Source organism: Vanderwaltozyma polyspora, genomic scaffold (assembly GCF_000150035.1).
Source record: "Vanderwaltozyma polyspora DSM 70294 KpolScaffold1035 genomic scaffold, whole genome shotgun sequence".
NCBI classification, from domain to species: Eukaryota; Fungi; Ascomycota; class Saccharomycetes; order Saccharomycetales; family Saccharomycetaceae; genus Vanderwaltozyma; species Vanderwaltozyma polyspora.
This window is the reverse complement of record NW_001834664.1, coordinates 39,879-60,984: the sequence shown is the minus strand read 5'-3', so window position 1 is coordinate 60,984 and position 21,106 is coordinate 39,879. Positions and strand designations below refer to the sequence as shown.

General features: G+C 33.3%; 9 protein-coding genes across 9 annotated transcripts; 6 read left to right on the top strand and 3 right to left on the bottom strand.

Moving 5' to 3' along the window:
• Window positions 1-33: 33 nt before the first annotated feature.
• On the top strand, window positions 34-354 carry MRPL37 (mitochondrial 54S ribosomal protein mL54; the record flags this gene model as incomplete). Its single annotated transcript, XM_001645020.1, has 1 exon — window positions 34-354. The coding sequence occupies one exon, from the start codon at window positions 34-36 to the stop codon at window positions 352-354; it is 321 nt and encodes a 106-aa protein (XP_001645070.1).
• Window positions 355-934: 580 nt separating this feature from the next.
• On the top strand, window positions 935-3,088 carry NUP82 (linker nucleoporin NUP82; the record flags this gene model as incomplete). The annotated part of the gene is made up of 1 exon (XM_001645019.1): window positions 935-3,088. The coding sequence occupies one exon, from the start codon at window positions 935-937 to the stop codon at window positions 3,086-3,088; it is 2,154 nt and encodes a 717-aa protein (XP_001645069.1).
• A 439-nt stretch (window positions 3,089-3,527) lies between these two features.
• Window positions 3,528-4,862, top strand: BNA3 (kynurenine--oxoglutarate transaminase; the record flags this gene model as incomplete). The annotated part of the gene is made up of 1 exon (XM_001645018.1): window positions 3,528-4,862. The coding sequence occupies one exon, from the start codon at window positions 3,528-3,530 to the stop codon at window positions 4,860-4,862; it is 1,335 nt and encodes a 444-aa protein (XP_001645068.1).
• A 524-nt stretch (window positions 4,863-5,386) lies between these two features.
• Window positions 5,387-7,780, bottom strand: ZAP1 (Zap1p; the record flags this gene model as incomplete). Its single annotated transcript, XM_001645017.1, has 1 exon — window positions 5,387-7,780. The coding sequence occupies one exon, from the start codon at window positions 7,778-7,780 to the stop codon at window positions 5,387-5,389; it is 2,394 nt and encodes a 797-aa protein (XP_001645067.1).
• A 1,506-nt stretch (window positions 7,781-9,286) lies between these two features.
• IRC8 (Irc8p) lies at window positions 9,287-11,746 on the top strand (the record flags this gene model as incomplete). The annotated part of the gene is made up of 1 exon (XM_001645016.1): window positions 9,287-11,746. The coding sequence occupies one exon, from the start codon at window positions 9,287-9,289 to the stop codon at window positions 11,744-11,746; it is 2,460 nt and encodes an 819-aa protein (XP_001645066.1).
• A 767-nt stretch (window positions 11,747-12,513) lies between these two features.
• MTR4 (ATP-dependent RNA helicase MTR4) lies at window positions 12,514-15,747 on the top strand (the record flags this gene model as incomplete). The annotated part of the gene is made up of 1 exon (XM_001645015.1): window positions 12,514-15,747. The coding sequence occupies one exon, from the start codon at window positions 12,514-12,516 to the stop codon at window positions 15,745-15,747; it is 3,234 nt and encodes a 1,077-aa protein (XP_001645065.1).
• Window positions 15,748-15,906: 159 nt separating this feature from the next.
• On the bottom strand, window positions 15,907-17,355 carry HSM3 (Hsm3p; the record flags this gene model as incomplete). Its single annotated transcript, XM_001645014.1, has 1 exon — window positions 15,907-17,355. One exon carries the CDS (start codon window positions 17,353-17,355, stop codon window positions 15,907-15,909), a length of 1,449 nt encoding a protein of 482 aa, XP_001645064.1.
• A 398-nt stretch (window positions 17,356-17,753) lies between these two features.
• On the bottom strand, window positions 17,754-19,007 carry UBX7 (Ubx7p; the record flags this gene model as incomplete). The annotated part of the gene is made up of 1 exon (XM_001645013.1): window positions 17,754-19,007. The coding sequence occupies one exon, from the start codon at window positions 19,005-19,007 to the stop codon at window positions 17,754-17,756; it is 1,254 nt and encodes a 417-aa protein (XP_001645063.1).
• Window positions 19,008-19,481: 474 nt separating this feature from the next.
• CHK1 (serine/threonine protein kinase CHK1) lies at window positions 19,482-21,077 on the top strand (the record flags this gene model as incomplete). The annotated part of the gene is made up of 1 exon (XM_001645012.1): window positions 19,482-21,077. One exon carries the CDS (start codon window positions 19,482-19,484, stop codon window positions 21,075-21,077), a length of 1,596 nt encoding a protein of 531 aa, XP_001645062.1.
• Window positions 21,078-21,106: the final 29 nt, after the last annotated feature.

Genomic DNA, 21,106 nt, shown 5'->3' with positions numbered 1-21,106 from the left:
TTTATATCAATCTCTGGACATCGAAAAGTAGAAATGTTGAAACAGATTTTTCAGAAGAGATTATTGAGCAGTTCACGTTTGCTATGGCAAGAAACAGTAAAGACCAGTGGTCAATCTTTAAAGATACAGTCCTCATGTCCAGCTGGATCTGTTTTAACTCTGAATATTAAGAAGGCAGGGAAAGATCCAGTGGCTTTAGAAGACGCAGAGTATCCAACATGGTTATGGACAGTTTTGGATAAAGAAGCACAAGCTGAAGCTCTATCTAAAGACCCATTGGCTTTGAGAAAGAAGAAATTGAGACAAGCTAATAGAAAGAATATAAAACAAAACAATTTCTTGAAACAAATTTAGTCGAATATATATAAATATATTTATATTGGTCCTATTGCTTCCTTTACCATTTCAACACTATGAATAATGCAAGTAGATAGTGTGTGTATTTAAAAAAAACTCTGCATGTAAATAATATAGTTTTAATAAATTCAAATATAAGATAGTATTTATTTTATTCAATTAATTAAACATCAATGGTAAATTAGTTTCAAAAGGGCTTATGGTTAGAGACGCAACAATATGACGTCTACTCCGATTTTGATGATAAGAGATTGCAATAAAAGCTTATAGATATGGGAATTGGAACTAAAGATCAGTAATCTACCTCTGAAACACGTTGTAGTAAGAGATTAACAGGTAAATTCGTTGATATACAACCTATAAACCAGTTCCTCTATAAGTTCTTCTTTATATACTACAACGCAATATCATTATGAACGAACATCTTTAAATCATATCAAATTTGAATAAAAGCTTGCCTTCATCAATAAAACAGTGATGAACAAGAACTTCTTATAAAGAAAGTCCGTTCATTATATAGATAATTGAGGTATCCAGAGGCAAAGGATCGGATCAATTTGGAATACGGTTATCTATAATGTCATTTGAGCTGAATCCAATTTTTAAGAGACCATCAGTGTCAAGGGAATTAACTAAAAGGTTTTTCTTTAGTGCCAACAATGGTACCAGAATAATTTTGTTTCAAGATAGTACTATAAGATGGAGTTTCTCCTCTGATAATGATCATTATCAGTCTATGGCATTACGTGATTCTGATATGGACGTCACCGGTGCAATTATTAGTGATCCTGGGGATTATTTATGTCTTTATAATTCTCATCAAATTAGGGTTATTGAAATTCCATGGGGGTTAACAAATGTTGATGAAATATCAAATTCAATGGCAAGCTCTTTGCAAGAACGTGTATATAATTTCAATGAAGATAAATTGAGTGTTAAGCAGGTTTTGTTCCATCCATTGTCTAAGTCATCTCCTTTCTTAGTGGTATTATTCTCTGGTAGTCAAATTGCGTTCGTTGATTTAAAGAATGTATTCAAATCTTCCGACATACCAATTGATTGCTTTTTGAATTTAACTGATTCTAATGTTATGGGTATTGATAATCGTGTCGAGAATATCCAGTATGTGGTCTTCGCTGATGATTGTTTGTCCCTATACAGTTTAACAGATACAGATGTGTATTGCTTTTATCCTTGTCTGCCTCCTGTGGCTTCTCTAAGCAAGAATAGAGTTGATGAATTGATTAACAAATCAATCGTATTATATGAAAATTTAGGAATTGATGCAGATGACATTGTGAGAAAAAACGTTATCAAACAATTGCAATTAGCATCTAGTTTACGTAAGAAAATAGAAGAATTTGAAAATGCTAATGGTGAGGTTGAAGTTAATGTAGAGATCGATTTGGAGTTTAGACAGACAAAAGCACAAGGTTACTTTTCCATATCACCATACCCTGAAAGTTTGTATACATGCACAGGTAAACAAATTTCTGTTTTACCAATTGGCGAAGGCAACGAACTTTTCTTAGTTTCATTCGACAATGGTACAGTTTTAGTTGTTTTTAAAGATAAAGAATCTACGATGTCATGGGATGTAAATGACTACTCCTTCAATAATTCTTTTACTCTAGTTGAAATTATCAAATTTAAACCAGAAGAATTATCAAATATGGTTGTTTTGCAAGGGGAGCTTGGTAAGTTTGTAGTTAGCGGTGAAAAATCAACGATACTAGTAGATACTACCAAGTGGTCCTCAGTAATTTCCAAATGTATAAGAGATAACGATTTAAGACCATTAGTAGGTTTGGAAATGAAGAGTACAATAACGCATATTAATTCAGATATGCAAATAAATTCATGTGGTATATGGAACTCCGGTGAGGCTAAATCTCTCCTCTTAGTTGATACGAATGTTGTGGTTGGCTATCAATTGTTTAAGAAAGAAGTTGAATTCAAACCTGAAAGTGCTGAAGAAATTTCCACTGAACTGGAAAACTTTACATTGGATAAATTTACTGTTCCAGAAAATGAATTAAAGGCAGCCAATTATAAATTTCAGGAAGCTGTGAGTGTACCATATAGTAAAGTTATTCCAGCTAATATAAAACAGGTGCCATTTGGAAGCAACGCTATGGAAGAGCAGTTAAAGATTTTAAATGATATCTCTAGAGATGTTGGATCAAAAATCGTTCAGGGGCAAAGTTTAGGGTTAATGCTATATGATAGACTACTTGAACAACAAGATAAATTATCTGAACAACTGATAATTACTAATAAAATTCTAATTCGTGCCAAAAAAGTCCAAGGTGATTATCCAGCTCAACTTTCTAAATTAGATGAAAAGTTAAAGAAACAGGAACACTTGGAAAAAATATTATTAAAAATGGAAAGCAATCTAAATACAATACAAGAATCCCAAAAACTAAAATCATTGCCACTAAGTGAGAAGGAAATTCAACTATTTAAGGAATTGAGAAGTCAAATATTACTATTTAATAATTTTGTTCATAAGCAAAAAGATCAAAAGCAAAATATCCAGTTCTTAAAGAAAGAATTACAAAAAATTATAGATATATCAAGATCTGAATCATCAAAAGGTATGCTCAATGAATGGGAAGAACTACGACAAATACTAGCTGATGATGCAAAAATCATAAAAGAATGCAATGAACAATTAACACAAATTTCAAAAGAATTAGATACAAAAAACACTGTCACTAACAGCTAACCTGATATAACTTAATTCTATATAGTAAAATAATATCAAAAATTGTATCATAAGAGTAATCTTCCTTGAAGACGTTGTCATATGACATTGTTTCACCTCTTTATATTCCTTTTTTTTTGTTACATTGGTACTAATTCCTTATGTAATATTAGTCATCTTAATTAATCTTAACCATTCCATCGATATCGCACTTTTCACCAATGAAATATAAGATGGAACTTAAACATTATAAAAAAAAAAGCCTACTAGGTGAAGGTAAAGTTTATAAATTTGGATGTTGTAGTATATTTATTGGTAATTTAGGTTTCAAATAGGTTAAGTTTAAGTTTTTCAAGACCTTGGAGTTCAATTGTTGGTTTTACTGGCTGATTTGAGCTTTTTTTTGGTTAAAATTTGAACTAAGGTGCCCCTTTTTAACAAATTCAAATTCTACAAGTTTATGTCAAACAAGTTTTTAAGAAATATTAGAACAATGTCCAATTCTGCTAAGCCGTCTTTCACTCCAAATAAATATTTCACATTAAACAATTCTAAGGACGTCTGGTCTTTGACTAATGAAACTGCTGCTAAAGCTGCTACTAATGCACAAAATAAAGATCGTGAATTAATCAACTTAGGTCAAGGTTTCTTTTCTTACTCACCACCAGCATTTGCTATCAAGGAAATTCAGAAAGCAGTTGAAATTCCTTTGGTTAATCAATATTCGCCAACTAGAGGTAGACCAAGATTAATCAATTCTTTAATTGACTTGTATTCACCATTTTACAAAAAACAGTTGACACCTGAGAATGTATTGGTCACAACTGGTGCCAATGAAGGTATTTTATCTTGTTTAATGGGTATTATAAATCCAGGCGATGAAGTTATTGTCTTTGAACCTTTCTTTGATCAATATATCCCAAATATTGAATTGTGTGGTGGTAAAGTGGTTTATGTACCAATAAATCCACCAAAGGAATTAGATAACCGTGTCACTAAAGGTACTGAATGGACTGTTGATTTTGATGAATTTACTAGAGCTATCACTCCAAAGACAAAGGCAGTCATTATTAACACACCACATAATCCAATTGGTAAAGTATTCACTCGTGAGGAATTGACAAAACTAGGTAATATCTGTGTTGAAAACAATGTAATCATTATTGCTGATGAGGTCTATGAGCATTTGTATTTTGTTGATGAATTCCCAAGAATTGCAACTTTATCTGAAGAAATTGGTCAATTGACATTGTCTGTTGGTTCTGCTGGTAAGTCATTTGCTGCCACAGGTTGGAGAATTGGCTGGGTTGTCTCTCAAAATCCAGATCTATTGCAATATGCCTCTAAGGCACACACCAGAATATGTTTTGCTTCCCCATCTCCAATCCAAGAAGCTTGTTCATACTCTATTGACCATGCTCTAAAGATAGATTACTTCGAAAATATGAGACAAGAGTATGTCAAAAAGTTTAAGATCTTTACTAGTGTTTTTGATGAATTAGGTTTGCCTTATACTATTCCAGAAGGTTCCTATTTTGTCTTAGCAGATTTCTCAAAGGTTAAAATCCCTGATAGCTACCAATTCCCTGAAGAAATTATGAGTAAAGGTAAGGATTTCCGTATTTCAAATTGGTTGATTAATGAACTAGGTGTAGTTGCTATTCCGCCAACTGAATTTTATATTCCAGAACATGAACATGCAGCAGAAAACTTATTAAGATTCGCTGTGTGTAAAGACGATGAATATTTGGAAAAAGCTGTCGAAAGATTAAGATTACTAAAAGAATACATTTGATTTATGAATTATACAACATCTTCACTGTGTGCATAAAATTGCATAATCGATTTTATATATTGTAAATATTCTTGGTTAGTAAGGTAATTAGTACTAAAGCTGTCGCATAGCATTTAGATAAATATATATGTAACTACTTTAAATAAAATTAAAAACCTAATAATTATATTATTCATAATATTAAATATTCATTGCATCAGCACCGTTTCAACAATATCCCCCATTCTATTAGGATAATAAGATATAATAAGAAATGAAACCTATGAGATTGTAAGTATTTAATATTGAACCGTAATGAATGTCCTTAAATGTCTTAATTCTGTTCTATCAAGAGTTCATGGGAATATTTTTAAAAATATTACTGTTTTGTAAAATTTTCCATGAATGTAATTAATGTCAATATTGACTTTGATGATTTTTTGACTTTTATTTGTGCTGTTTTTTACCTTCGAATAGCGAATAGAAGAATATCGAAGCAGGTCAATAGACCATAATTAAAGACCATAAAACAGAATAAAAAATGGCTACCATCTCACCACTTTATTCTCATCTTTAACAATAGTATCCTGTCTATTGCATTTTTTTAGATGAGTTTCAAATTTATCCTTGTCAGTGAAACTGGAAAGACAACCTTGGCATTTATACTTTTTGTAATGAGTCTTGTAATGTTTGTTCAAGTTAGAAGAGGAACTAAACTTTTTACCACATACTTTACAACTTAACGGTTTCTCGCCGGTATGAATTCTGATATGGACTTTTAAATAGCTTGGACTTGAAAACTTACTGCCACATATTTGGCACACAAAAGGCTTCTCTCCCGAGTGAGTTCTTTTGTGCTGGATAAGGTTTTCTTCACTAGCGAAAGTTTTGTTACAACTTTCACACTTAAATGGTTTAAATCCAGAATGCACTCTAATATGCCGTAATATTTTCTGTCTTTGCGTAAACTTATGACCACAATCTTTCCATAGACATCGATATTCAGATTGACCACTTTCAAGATGTTTTTCCTCTATATGGGCATTTAGTTCTTTACAACTTAAAAATACTTCATTGCATCCATCCCATTTACACGGTAAACCGTCTGAGATTGCACTTTCATTTTCTATTTTAATATCTGAAGCGGCTTTCTTCGATCCATCTTCTTCATTAGCTACATTGGCATTAAGGTTGACATATTTAATGTCAAAGTTGATACCATGTTTTGTATTAATATGGTTTATTAAAGAACATATATCCTCCCCTTCAAACAAACAATCTTGCCAATTACATATAGTATCAGTGGAGTCGACTGTTTGTTTGGAAACATGATCTCTTAAAACATGTTTTTGTAAATCGATGAGGCTTTTATATTTTTCAGGACATTTGTTCCACTTACAATCTATGTCCTTATTAGCTATGTCTTCCTCTTGCTTAAATATCCAATTAAAATTTATTGTATTTAGCTCAGTTTCATTGGCAATATTGGCCTTGCAGTTTCCTTTATCAGATTTAACATGATGATGAAGAACAGATGGGCTATCTTGTTCCTTTTTAATTTCTGGAGTTCTTCTTTTACGTTCATAGCTGTAATCACTACCCACCACAGGATAGTTTTGGTTATGTTCTACATGAAGGTAACCAAGATCTGGATTAGTATTTTCTATTGAGGAATGCGGATGAAATTGAATGAGGTGGTGGTGATGCTCCTTATGATATGAGTGATAGTCTTCTGAAATATTCTTTGACTTGGACATTGCATGCGATTCTATATCATGATGATTTTTATGTTTCGTAAATGGAAGTTCATAAAGTGATGTTATGTTCCATAGGTCATCTAAAACTTTCATGTCCATTTCTGAATTTACGACATGGTCATGGCAATTCTCTTTCCCTGGCAATATTTGAACTTCATTATTTTGTTGTATGCGAGTGTGCTGATGCTGATGCTGATGATTTGGTACTTGTTCTGTGGAGGTCAAACATTCTCTACAGAAATTTTCAAAATCTTCAGCTACTTCCTGAGCATAAGTATTTTCAGTCGAACTCCCTTTTTCATTCAATGAACAATGAAGGTCTGGATCCATCTTGCAATTCTGTTCGCAAGTTAGATCACATTTGATGGGTAGTTGATTGACCATTTTGCTGTCGCTAACTTTGCCATTGGCAATAGAACTTTTGTTAGCACTGATACTGGAAGTGGTAGCGGTAGTACAGGCAGTAGCGGTGGTAGAAATAGATGTAGAAGTAGCAGTAGTGGCAGTAGATGTAGAAGCAACTTGATTTAACACTGTTGGTATCACCTGCTTAAAATAACCAGTATTTGAAAAGAAACCTTGGCTATTAGTATATATATTCATGTTCAAGTCGTTATATTCTCTGATATCAGTCTGAGGCTCTGGATCAACTGACTTTGGATCATGCTTAATATCACAACAAACCTCTAAAACTTTAGGATTACAGTTGCAGTCACGATCTTCGTTTTTCTTGCACACTTTCCGTTTTTTAGTCACTAACAATTCATCATCGATTACATAATTACTATTACCACCAGGGTATAGAGCATGACCAAATTTCGAATTCATATTATAATTAGTATCTCCCCAACTCATCATTCCATTGTATGCACTGTTTACATCATTCAATCCATGGTAATCCACGAATTCGAAATGTTTGCAATCGAGTAAAGTCATATTTGACATTCGCCTCTTGGCAGAAGCAATAGGTATTCCCTCAACCTGTTGCAAAACAGGTCCATTATTCGATAATGATGACGAAGAATCATTATTCTCACCAACAGCCGTATGATGGATATGGCCATGAATATAAGTTAGATTATTATATTTATGTATGTGACCATGAACCAACCCATCACCAGCCATTGGATGTTTCGAAACAATTTCGTCAGTCCTCGTATATCCTAACTGCTCCTCTGGCATAATTACTACAATTCCTAAAGAATTTTCAAACCAATGTATCCCAATGGTAATATCTCACTTTCTTGATATTCCTGCAAACCGCACCACGATTTAAAACAAAATTGTACCTTTCCCTCACCCAGAGGAATAACTAAAACCAAACACAGGGAATTATACCAGCAAATAGACCTCGCAAGTATGCCACAAGTCCCTCGGTACCTTGTTTAACAATCTTTATCAATAGATTCAAACAATTATTACGTTTAAATATTTCAATAACTTGATGATAGTTTCGACATTGCAACCTTTAAGGTTATCCAGTAGATATTTCGAAAAACTGGGAAATCCGGGTAAAATCCAAATTTCTAGATTTGAATGGGGATCAAATCGATACAGACACTTGAATTTGGACAGATCGATCGATTGATTAATCAAGTTGTGATGGATCCAAGAGGTGGTCAAACAGTTTACTTAATCAGAATAATATTATAGTTGGCATGTTTTTATTTAAATGATTTTGAATTTTGAATTTGTTCTGTTCTGTTCTGTTCTGTTCTGAATCATATAGCCACGTCCATGCAAGTATCGTTCCAATTTTGCATCTGGAGAACAGAAGAGAAAGAGAAGGTGGAAGTGAAAGTGGAAGTGGAAGTGGAAGTGAAAGAGAGATGATGTTGAAATTCCAACTCTTGCTCGTAGTACTCGGATAGCAACAGGAGAGAACCTATAGAATAAGAAAGAGAGACGACTTTGGTTTAGTTTGGTTTAGTTTAGTTTGCATCGGTACTAAACTTGCAGTACACTCTTGTATGTTCCCCTGAACATAAACATAGACATAAACATAGACATAAACATAGACATAAACCAGAACCTTGTTGGTATTATTTTTAGCAACAAGTGTCAATTTGACTAGTTGTGAATTTAATGCTGATTTGGCATTTGTAGAATAGCTGTATGAATGAATTATCTGAAAAATAAAAAGTCAAGACATTACACACACACAAATAATCGTCGATCCCTGTTAGACGCATGGTATAGGCACCCTGTAGATGTGTATCCTTGACCTTTCTTGGAAACTTTTTAAGTTCAGTTCGAATTATTTTGGTTTTACCTCATTGTAGCAGTTTGGATCAAAATTTGAGATTTTTCCTAATTAGGAAATAGGTAAATATCAACAGTAATGAGAAAACTGGGCCAAGACAATACAGAGTGGTTTAGTTTGATCTTTGATTGATTTAAGATCAGATCAGATCAGATCAAGAGTATATATTGATCTGATATATACTTGTGTAGTTTAACGATGGAATTATTTCTTTGTAAAGCTGGATATCCCAAAAAAACACAAGGTAAAGAAGACAGACATATACTTTTTGCTCACTTAATTTTTTTTATTTGATATCTTTAAAGAGATTACAGACATCAATCTTACTTTCAAATACCAGAACACTGACTGGATCGATAGAACTAGGACATTCGAGTCTTTAGAAGTATAGATTTTGCTTGCATAGCGATTTGGTTCAGAGTGAGATGTCTGGGTATCGAGATACTATCTCAAGACTTCCGTATCAATTGTTTGGATCAATTGTCTCATGGACATGTGGTTCATTGAGTATAACGTTATCTGTGAAATTCTCTGAGAATAGAGCTGTTTTAATCATCGTTGCTTGCTCAACACTGCTGTATGGGTTTTTAAATCTATCTCATATGATATTTAGAAATGGTAATATGAATGGTTTCCATCATTATTATAAAGTGGTTTGTTTGTTACTTCAAGCTCTGACTTTTGGTTCTGCAGTGCAATACTACAAGGGCAGTTTGGTTGACAGTAACATTACAAATATTCATAAACATATTATCGTTGCATTTAACTCGACATTGTTGCTATCACTGTTTGTTAACGGCTGGAGTATGGGTATCAATGTCTCTAATGATTATAAAGAAGAGGCTTCAATAGACACTTCGATCGATGTGAAAATTCCAATTGATTCGAATGAAACTTACAAAAGTTCGGAAAAGAAAACAGTTCCTGTTAAACATTCTTCCCAAACTTTAACACCAGATATGGATATATACAATGGTCATTTCCAAAATTATTCTAATGAAATTCATGAGGACTGGGTTAATCAAGAACCAAATGATGTTACGGTATCTGGTGCAGTCACATTCCCATCAGTAATACGTCATAGAATTGATTCATTCCAAGCTTCTAATAATGCACATCATCAACAACATATGGAAGAAAAAACAAAGAAGAAAATTAAATTTAAAATATTCAATAGCAAATCAGATAAATTGACACCTGTGATATCAAGCTTTAAAGCCAAAAAATTCTCTTTTGAAAAGAGTAAAAGATCACAAATTCATAAAACAAATAATGAAAATTTGAAGAAGTTTAATAGTAAATACATTACTAGACTATCGATCATATCAGATTTCCAGAAAAGCATTACCAATAATAATGAAGAATCAACGGGTCAACTTCAGGATGAGATCTTCGATCACCTTCAAAACGAAAGATCATTATCAATGGCATTGGAATCTCTTCACCAAATAAAGGATAATAATGAGGTAACTGATCAAAAACACGTCAAGCCATCTTCATCAAGATTAGAAATCGAAAAAAATGCAATTGAACGTATTAACAGTGCGCTACTACCTCCAATCTTAAGTCCTTCCGAAACTCCAAAAATTTTGCAGCCTGCATTTCAGTTGAGTGAAGGTGATAATATCCCTTTAGCTGATATTTCACCAATAAGACATGATCAAATGGAACCACTCACTAGGATAAACACTGATTTAATGGAAGCTCATGATTTAGAAAGCATTCCGCAAATACCAACAGTTGAGGAAAATACACCCGAAGAATATTTAAATAACGATAACCTTCCTCAAACTGTGACATTGGATGTCTGGAACAATACCAAAGAGGATATACTTAAAAGAGGTGAAAAAATACAATCAGCAATTACTGAAAAGCAGAATTCTCTAGAACAGAGTAATCTAGAATACTTGGGGAATACTTTGGCTTCACCGTTGGAATCTAGTTCTGATTTCAGTTTCCCGTTCAATGAGAAGAAGCTCCATCTAGAAAGTAAACCACGATTGATCAGGGAACCTTCTGATGATATTAGTCTTTTGGAAGAGTATTTTAATGATGTTAGTTTAAGGGAAGATAACATTGAAGATCAATTGTTTGAAAATGGATTCAACCAAAGTCATTCAAATTCAATGATTATACATGACAGGGCATCTAAGGAACTATCGAGAATCGACAGCAGACATTCACCAACCAAATCAATAGTTTCTATCATTAGTGCAACAAATAGTCATAACCGTCATAAATCACCTCATAATTTTACCAACATATTGGCAAATGCGACCCATATGAGAGCTAATTCCCATCTATCAAATTTCAATACATCTTTTGATAACTCGAGCTGTGTAAACTCACCACCTTCCTCTCCAACAAGATCAATTAAATTGAAAAATCTAGGAAAGAGATTATCAACATCTAATATATCCGATACATTTATACCTACATTCAATACAGAACTGCATAGCAACCAATATTCGGATTCATTTTTCAGCTTAAATCATTCTAAGAGAAGAGGTAAAAGTATTGACTTCAGTTATGTTCACAATCTGCAAAACAAGAGCTCTCCGCCAAAATCTAACATTATCCGTACCAGCTCATTAAATGGGTCACCAAAACAACAGAAACGCAGTAAAAGTTTTGTAATGGATAAAGCATTAAAGGGAACCAACTCATTGTTTACATTACAACCGAACTCGACAAGGGACTTTACCTTTACCTCCACAATAATGGAACAAACATCAACTGCACCAGTATCACCAAGAGCAAGCTCTAGTGGTTCCAGTCTGCTGTCGCTAGGGTCTGAGACAGAATATCCAGAGGCAATTGTGAGTGAATACGATCACGAAAGATGGAATACTCTGTTATCATTACAGATGGCGACAAATCAATAATACCCATACTAAAATAGACAATAAAGAACAAGTTAATCTAAATTTTTTGTTATTGGCAAAATGACTTCTATTAATATAGGATCATTCTGTTGATATAACTTGTAATAATATTTATTAGTGTCAGCGTTTGCTGACACTAACCAAGACACTTCAAAATTAATAATTTACTGCATATATAAATATATAATCAATTTAATAACGATACCCCGCATTAGAACATTAAACTTTCATAACCAGAAGACACTCGTAAATAATGGTTCTTGATTCAATCATATCATCAGTTCTAGGCCAGTAAATAGAACCATTTCCTAACAAAATACAATTTTCAATTGCTACTGTTTTGAAAGCAAATATGACACTGGAAATATGAACTTATTGTTAGCTCAATTACACTAACTAATTTGGCCCTAAAATACATGTATAGATTATTAATAACCATTATTCAATGAAGTTATTGTTAGTTCTTTTATAGGCTTTGTTAGAACTGACTAGTCATCTTAAGCATTGGTGATGGTAGCGGGAGTAAAAAGGGAATATAATTTACCCGGATTTTTAAAAGACCGATACATCACGTGATACATAAGAACCACGTGATGTATTGGTTTCAGTACAGGAAAATGAAAAATTTCAAACTATCAATAATTTAAACATGATAAAAATTGCGATGAGGTCAATATTAAAGAGAAGTTATTAACAATTCAAGAGTAAGAATAATAGAGATCCTGAGGATTCATATTACCGCAGATATTTAAAGTTCACTTTTTATTATGAGTGACTTGTTTGATGTCTTTGGAGAAAATCCTGATCAAGCTATAGATGTTCCAATTGAAGAACTAGAGGCAGAATATCAAACCAATGAGACTACACCAACTGAAGTAAGTGAAGCAAATGAAAAAAGACAAAGACCTGTTTCAGATGATGAATCAAATGAGTCTTTTGGTGCTCAAGTTGATAAGAAGAAGTTGAAACATGGTGCCAAGTTGATTGATGAGAAGAAAAAGTCTTTGGTTGTACCAGTAGTGGCAGATTCTTTTGAACAAGAAGAATCAAGAGAAGTCGAGGCCTCTACAGGTCTAACCAATGGTGCTACAGCTCCAGTTGAAGAAGATGGTAAAGTCAAATTGAAGCATCAAGTTCGTCACCAAGTTGCACTTCCACCAAATTACGACTATCAACCTATCGGTGAACACAAGAGACAAAACGAAGCTCGTACCTATCCTTTTACTTTGGATCCTTTCCAAGATACTGCTATTTCTTGTATTGATAGAGGTGAATCCGTGTTGGTTTCTGCTCATACTTCGGCAGGTAAGACTGTCGTTGCAGAATATGCAATTGCTCAATCTTTAAGAGAGAAACAAAGAGTTATTTATACATCACCAATTAAAGCATTATCTAACCAAAAATATAGAGAATTATTGGCTGAATTTGGTGATGTTGGTTTAATGACAGGTGATATCACTATAAACCCAGATGCTGGTTGTTTAGTTATGACTACTGAAATTTTAAGAAGTATGTTATACAGAGGTAGTGAAGTTATGAGAGAAGTCGCTTGGGTTATCTTTGATGAGGTCCATTATATGAGAGATAAAGAGCGTGGTGTTGTTTGGGAAGAAACTATTATTCTGTTACCAGATAAGGTTCGTTATGTTTTCTTATCTGCCACGATTCCAAATTCGATGGAATTCGCTGAATGGATTTGTAAAATTCATTCTCAACCATGTCATATTGTTTACACTGATTTCCGTCCAACTCCATTACAACATTACTTATTCCCAGCACATGGTGATGGTATTTATTTGGTAGTTGATGAAAAGAGTACTTTTAGAGAAGAAAATTTCCAAAAGGCAATGGCTTCCATTACCAACAGCACAGGTGATGATCCAAATTCAGCTGATAGCAGGGGAAAAAATGGGAAAAGCTTCAAAGGTGGTTCTTCTAAAGGTGACGCTAAAGGGGATATTTACAAAATCGTTAAAATGATTTGGAAGAAAAAATATAACCCAGTTATTGTCTTTTCATTTAGTAAACGTGATTGTGAAGAATTGGCTTTGAAAATGTCAAAATTGGATTTCAACTCTGATGATGAAAAGGATGCTTTAACAAAAATCTTTAACAACGCAATTGCTTTACTTCCAGAAACAGATAGAGAACTTCCTCAAATCAAGCATATTTTACCTTTGTTAAGAAGAGGTATTGGTATCCATCACTCTGGTTTGTTACCAATTTTAAAAGAAGTTATTGAAATTTTATTCCAAGAAGGTTTCTTAAAGGTATTGTTTGCTACTGAAACTTTCTCTATTGGTTTGAATATGCCTGCTAAAACTGTTGTATTCACTTCTGTCAGAAAGTGGGATGGTAAGCAATTCCGTTGGGTTTCCGGTGGTGAATATATTCAAATGTCAGGTCGTGCTGGTCGTCGTGGTTTAGATGACCGTGGTATTGTCATCATGATGATTGATGAAAAAATGGAGCCACAAGTAGCAAAAGGTATGGTCAAGGGCCAAGCCGATAGATTGGATTCGGCATTCCATCTAGGTTATAATATGATATTGAACTTGATGAGAGTTGAAGGTATTTCTCCTGAATTTATGCTAGAAAATTCCTTTTACCAATTCCAGAATGTCATTTCTGTCCCAGTTATGGAAAAGCAATTGGTAGAATTACAAAATGAAGTTGATGAAATTTATGTTGAAGAAGAGGATAGTATTAAAGAATATTATGATGTCAAAAAAACTCTTGAAACCTATAAGCAGGATTTACGTCATATCATTACCCACCCTGCTAATATTTTAAGTTTTTTGCAACCTGGTAGATTAGTTAAGGTCGAGGTTGGAGAAAAACAAGATTATGGTTGGGCTACTGTCATCGACTTTGCTAAACGTGTAAACAAACGTGACCCATCTGCTATTTATACAGATCATGAATCGTATCTTGTTAATGTTGTTGTCAATACAATGTACGTTGATGCTCCAATTAATTTAATTAAACAATTTAATCCAGCATTGCCAGAGGGTATTCGTCCTGCTGCAGAAGGTGAAAAGTCGATATGTTGTATTCTTCCAGTTACTTTAGAGTCCGTTACTAGTGTAGGTAATTTGAGACTTTTCATGCCAAAGGATATAAAGGCTAGTGGCCAAAAGGAAACTGTAGGAAAGTCTCTTCAAGAAGTACAAAGAAGATTCCCTAATGGTATTCCTGAAATTGATCCAGTTAAAAATATGAAGATTGACGATGAAGACTTCCATAAGCTTCTAAGAAAAATCAACGTTTTAGAGTCTAAATTAAACTCTAATCCTTTAACTGATTCAATTAGACTTCCGGAATTATATGAAAAATATAGTAAGAAACATACTATTAACGATGATATTAAAAAGCTAAAGACAAAAATTAATGAATCACAGGCGGTTATCCAACTTGACGACCTGCGTAAGAGAAAGAGAGTATTAAGAAGATTAGGCTTCTGTACTCCAAGTGATATCATCGAATTAAAGGGTAGAGTTGCCTGTGAAATATCTAGTGGTGACGAACTTTTGTTAACCGAGCTGATATTCAATGGTAACTTTAATGAATTGACTCCTGAACAAGCAGCAGCATTGCTATCTTGTTTTGCTTTCCAAGAAAGATGTAAAGAAGCTCCAAGATTGAAACCTGAATTGGGAGAACCTTTGAAAGCTATGAGAGAAGTAGCAGCAAAAATCGCAAAGGTTATGAAGGATTCCAAAATTGAGGTTGTTGAAAAAGATTACGTGGAAAGCTTCAGACATGAATTAATGGAAGTCGTATATGAATGGTGTAAAGGTGCCACTTTCACTCAAATTTGTAAAATGACAGACGTTTATGAGGGTTCCTTAATTAGAATGTTTAAGAGACTTGAAGAATTAGTAAAGGAATTGGTCGATGTATCAAATACCATTGGTAACACTGCATTAAAGGAAAAAATGGAAGCCATCCTAAAATTAATCCACAGAGATATTGTTTCTGCTGGTTCATTGTATTTATAGAAGGTTAAATAATTATATAGAGTAATTCGATATGATAACTTAGAACAGTTCTTGCTGCTATATTATTTTGTAAATATTCTGTCTAGTGTTTCTCATGGGATCAAAATGAACAAGTCTGATATGCAAAACATTAGGTAGTGAAAAAATCATTTGCCTGGATTAAATGTATGAACTAGCAACATGTGCTTCAGCTTCTTTGTTAGTTCTGCCAAATCTAATTTGATTTAGCTCTTCCCGCAGAGGGAGACCCCATATATCTAAAACAGTAGCTCCAAATCTCAATAAATTTTCAATTGTATTTTCCCTTAGTCTGACAGTTTCTGGTTCTGTCACATCAGAATCTTGGGAATGAATCAAGTTGTTCATCACTTTGGGCAAAGTATTGATTAAAAATACAGTTGAATATTCATACTGTGAAAGTTTTTCTAATAGCACCATTTGCTCTAAATAAGGTAAAGCTATTATTGAATTTGATGTTAAATGTTCTTCTATTTCATTGAAACATTGTTCATCCCCTATCAAGTTTCTTAGGATTCCTAATTTTGAAGGCGATACAACTGATAAATCTAGAACCAATTCTTTATGGTACTTCAGTAAATAGTTGGGTTTAACAAATGACATGAAATCGATAATATGTTCATTTGAATTGGAAATCTTTAGAAATGAAACGTCCAACTTCCTAAATATTGTTTCATCCTCAAGAAACGAAATATTCCTGAATAACTTAAATAAATATGATAATCCATATAGTTTTACTTCAATGTTTTCTTCTAAGTCAGCATAGATGGATCCGAAACTATCAAATATAGGAATGAGATATTGAAGCACCCAATATTTAGTATCCTTCGAGAATTCCCTTATTTGAAGTTCATCCAATAGTTTATTATAATACATGGTGATATGCAGAAACATGAAGATATCAATATCTAATATTTTCTTTATTTCATTGTCATTAGTAATGAATAGTTGTTCATCAAATTCATGTTTTTCGATATATCTAAATAAAGATGTCAATAAATCTAATAATCTTGATCTTGTTATCATTTCAAAATTATTCTTAATATTTACCAACAAAGGTAAATTGTTTTCTAAAATTCTTTTCCTCACTAATTCATCACAACTTAAATTACCAAAGGCCCTTTCGATAGAATTAACCACTGGAATTGAAGTTTCTTTATCAAACAATAAATTTAATAAAATATCAAACAGTTCAGTACTTGACAGTATACCCTTGGGATACGAATGAGAAATAACATCTGTAGAGACTATCATTAAGGGTTCAAAGTCTGACAACAGAGAATTCTTTAAATCTTCAATTGTGAATACACTTAAAACATCATCGTAAGGGCACAAATTAACCACTGTTTGAAGTAAATTCAATAACAATTCAAAATCAACACTCGATACAACAGTATCATCCAAAATCACAGATTTAATACCTTCTAATATCCTTTTTGAACCTTTTAATGTAGTAGTAGAGATTCCAAAGTTTAATGAACATTTTTCAATTATTGAGTTTATATCGTCAGGAAGAGGTCTAGCCTGTAAAGAATTCACAATTTCATCGACAACAGCATCTAAATAATCATTCCCAACCGTTTCTGTCATCGTAATCCCAATATTCCAGCCCTTATCTGTCACTTTTAAGTTTGAGTTAAAGTTAAGCTCATCTCATCTCAAGTAGTTTTAAAATAAGTTTCAACTAGAGAGGGAAGGCCTTTAAATGAGTAAGATGACATCAAGTGACTTATCATGTGATTATAAGGTTAAAGATGAATTCTTAAGAGATATGGAAACACATCAATATATACAAGAGAGTGTTAAGGTTGTTAGTCGCTAGAAGGACAGTTGTTACAGTTTATAACTGGATTAGTTCTTTCCCTTTTTCCATTGAATTAGAATACTCTAAAATTGAAAAATATTATTTATATTGAAATATATGAATTGACTATCATCACCATCGATGTGATGTGTTTAATATTGTTATGTTGAATCATGATTTTTTTTCAATCATCTTTATGGCTTTCCAGACTAATGTTGTTACCATTGAAAGTCGAGTTTTCTCTTTGGTCGTCTTTATCAGCAGAATTGACAAATTGATATACATTTGGTGACACACTTCTGGAACATGGTACTTCTTGGATGGCACTGCCAGTTGCTGGAGATTCTGATCCCGAGGTCTCTTTGTTTTTACTTGTATCGTTTGGACCATTCTCGTTTGGAGTGGCCCTATTGGAAGGAAGTATTGGTGTATGCAAATTTTTTAGTACATCTGGGCTTTTGTAATCAATCCTGCCATCAAAATTATCGAGCTCATCTTCTACTTCAGTATTCAGCCAGCTTGAAAATCCACTTATTACTCTACTGAATAGGCCTGGTGATTGTGTGTTTGTTATATTTAATTTATTACTGGAATTCTCTAAAGATTTTAAAATCAATGCTGATCTTGGTGCTAGCTCTAATGAATCTAAAGTCTTGATCTCATCACCATCGGTGAACGTCATTCTGGGTATTGTCCTATGGAAAAGATAAGGTGCATCACCATCTGTTCTAGATGCATCTACCCATTTTCTTACATCATTTAAATTTTGAGACGACTCGAATTCATTTTTCAATGTTTTCCCATCTGTTAATCTAATTAATAACATACATTTTTTTGAATGAAGTCTTGATTGATCTCTAATATTATCCAAAACCTCTGTTGTCTTTTGACTACTATTTTCGGTATGCGTTAGGTTGTTACGTTGTGCTTTATCAGCCTTGATCAACTCTAAAATTCTATCTCGTTCCAATTTTTCATCATGCTGTCTTTTGATAGTTTCATTATAGTACAATATTCTAGAAGAACTTTCCTGATCTACAGGCTGCTCATCCATAACTATTTTCGCCTTCTTTACAACTGGCTCAGTGTCTTTATTAATTGGTATTTCAAGGGTACCACAAAGCTTCCCCCAATTATCATCCAAACTATCAGATTCTGACAATTCCAATGAAATTTGACCATTCTTGATAACAGTGACCCCGGGAATGCTGACATTAGGTGATATCTGCTTGAAATACATGAAATCTTGAGTTCCATCTATTAATTTCAACCAAACAGCAACTTTATTCAACTCTTCGATGCTTTCCTTCAAACGAAACCAACTGTTCAACCAAGCGTCATCCCCAAAAGAACAATATACCACCAAAACCTTGCCCTCAGAAACAGATTTACCTACAGCAGCCTCGACTGACTCCAGAAACAGACCTTCTAACACCATTGTTCAACGCAGGATCCGTCTATATCTCTTTTAATTATTAATATACTCTTAGTGTTTTAATATTTTATAGCAAAAATTATCGTAAAATGACCAAAACTAATGATAATTTAACCAGAAAAAAGGGAAACTCAAACTAGAATGTCTTCTCACTTCACTTTTTAATAATTCAATACCTTGTTTAGCCTTCTATTAGACCCATAAACTTACAATTTCAGCTCTAAACTTCATCAATTGAAGTAGATATCCAAAAGGTTCTTTTGTATGACAAATGATATTTAAAGCCTTGATATCAAAAAAAAGTATAAGATTAAAAAGGTTTTAAAACTGAACAAAAATATTTCAGATGAAACGATAGAAATTGATGTTTCTGGGGCAACAACGGTAGTTGGATGGTTGTCTGAAGTAGATATTTAGGTGATTATTTTGGTTTAAAGATACTTTGTTGTTTTTGTACGATTAAAATTGGATGGATCTATGAGTTTCTCTCAAATATCACCTATACCTGAGATAAAAGATGTTGAACTTGGATCAACTATTGGTAATGGAGCATTTGCATGTGTTAAATCAGCATGTTTGAAGTCTGATCCTAGTGTTGTGTTTGCTGTTAAGTTTGTGCATATTCCTACTTGTAAGAATACAGGGTTATCGGAGAAGGATATTACTAAAGAAGTTGTCTTACAATCAAGATGTTCGAAGAATGATAATGTTTTAAAAGTGATTGATTGTAATATCTCTGATGATTTTATGTGGATTGTGCTGGAGATGGCTGATGGTGGAGATCTGTTCGATAAAATTGAGCCTGATGTTGGTGTGGACAGTGAAGTCGCACAATTTTATTTCCAACAGTTGATTAGGGCAGTTTCTTATTTACATGATGAGTGTGGTATTGCTCATCGTGATATAAAACCTGAAAATATATTATTAGATGGGAATGGTAATTTAAAGTTAGCAGATTTTGGTTTAGCTTATCAATATCGCCGTAAGGATGGATCCATTCGTATTTCCACAGATCAAAGAGGCTCACCTCCTTATATGGCTCCAGAAATATTACATTCAAATGCCTATTTAGCAAATATTACTGATATCTGGTCTATTGGTATATTGTTATTTGTATTGCTCACTGGAGAAATACTTTGGGAATTACCAGTCTTTGATGATGAAAATTTTGAAAATTTTATCAAAAACGAAGGTAACATCTACACTGGACCATGGACAAGACTTGATTTCAATCATATGAATCTATTAAGGAAAATATTACAGCCAAATCCTGAAAAAAGGGTATCTTTAGAGACATTAAAATTGCATCCTTGGTTTACTTCCCAAGTGAGATTCGCTGATGAAAATGGCTTATGTAATAATCCTTCATTGCTTGCAAGGAAACTTTTATCTAATTTAAAAGTATCATTGAGTGATAACGACTATTTCAAATTTACGCAAGATGTTAATATGAATGAAAAAATACCTTACAGGCTGGGATCAACTCAACCGATTAACAATGACTTAGCCCAAATCCAGCATGATTCCTTAAATGTTAAAAATTATTCATTTACACAGCAGCATTCAGTAGTTCCTGATTCTGGAGGACCTACAGGTCAACGTTCATATTTGAAACAGGACTTGGACTTGACTAAAAAACTATTAACCGATGTGGCAGTATTACAGTTTTGTGATGAAAGGGACCCGAACTTTTCTTCAAGTCTTGTTTTGAATAAGACAAATATAACAAAATTCTATACTCTGGAAGAAATGGACATTATATTACCTCTACTAGAGACAGCTTTACAAATTGTGCACGTCAAGGTAAAGCCAGATTTATATGGTCAATTTTCAACCCTCTTCAACACAATGGGAGATGAATATATGTTCCCCGTTACAATTGGTGTTAAAACAGAGGATAGAAATGGTTATGTTCTTACTGGTTCTATCATTATAGCAAAACTAGAGGACCCTTTGAAAAGTGTTGACTTCGAGAGACGTTCTGGAGATCCATTAGAATGGAGAAGACTGTTCAAACGTATAGCATTGTGCTGTAGGGGAATTATTTTAGTTCCTGGAGCAAATGAAACTTGATATCATAACATTACATTTGTATTATTACA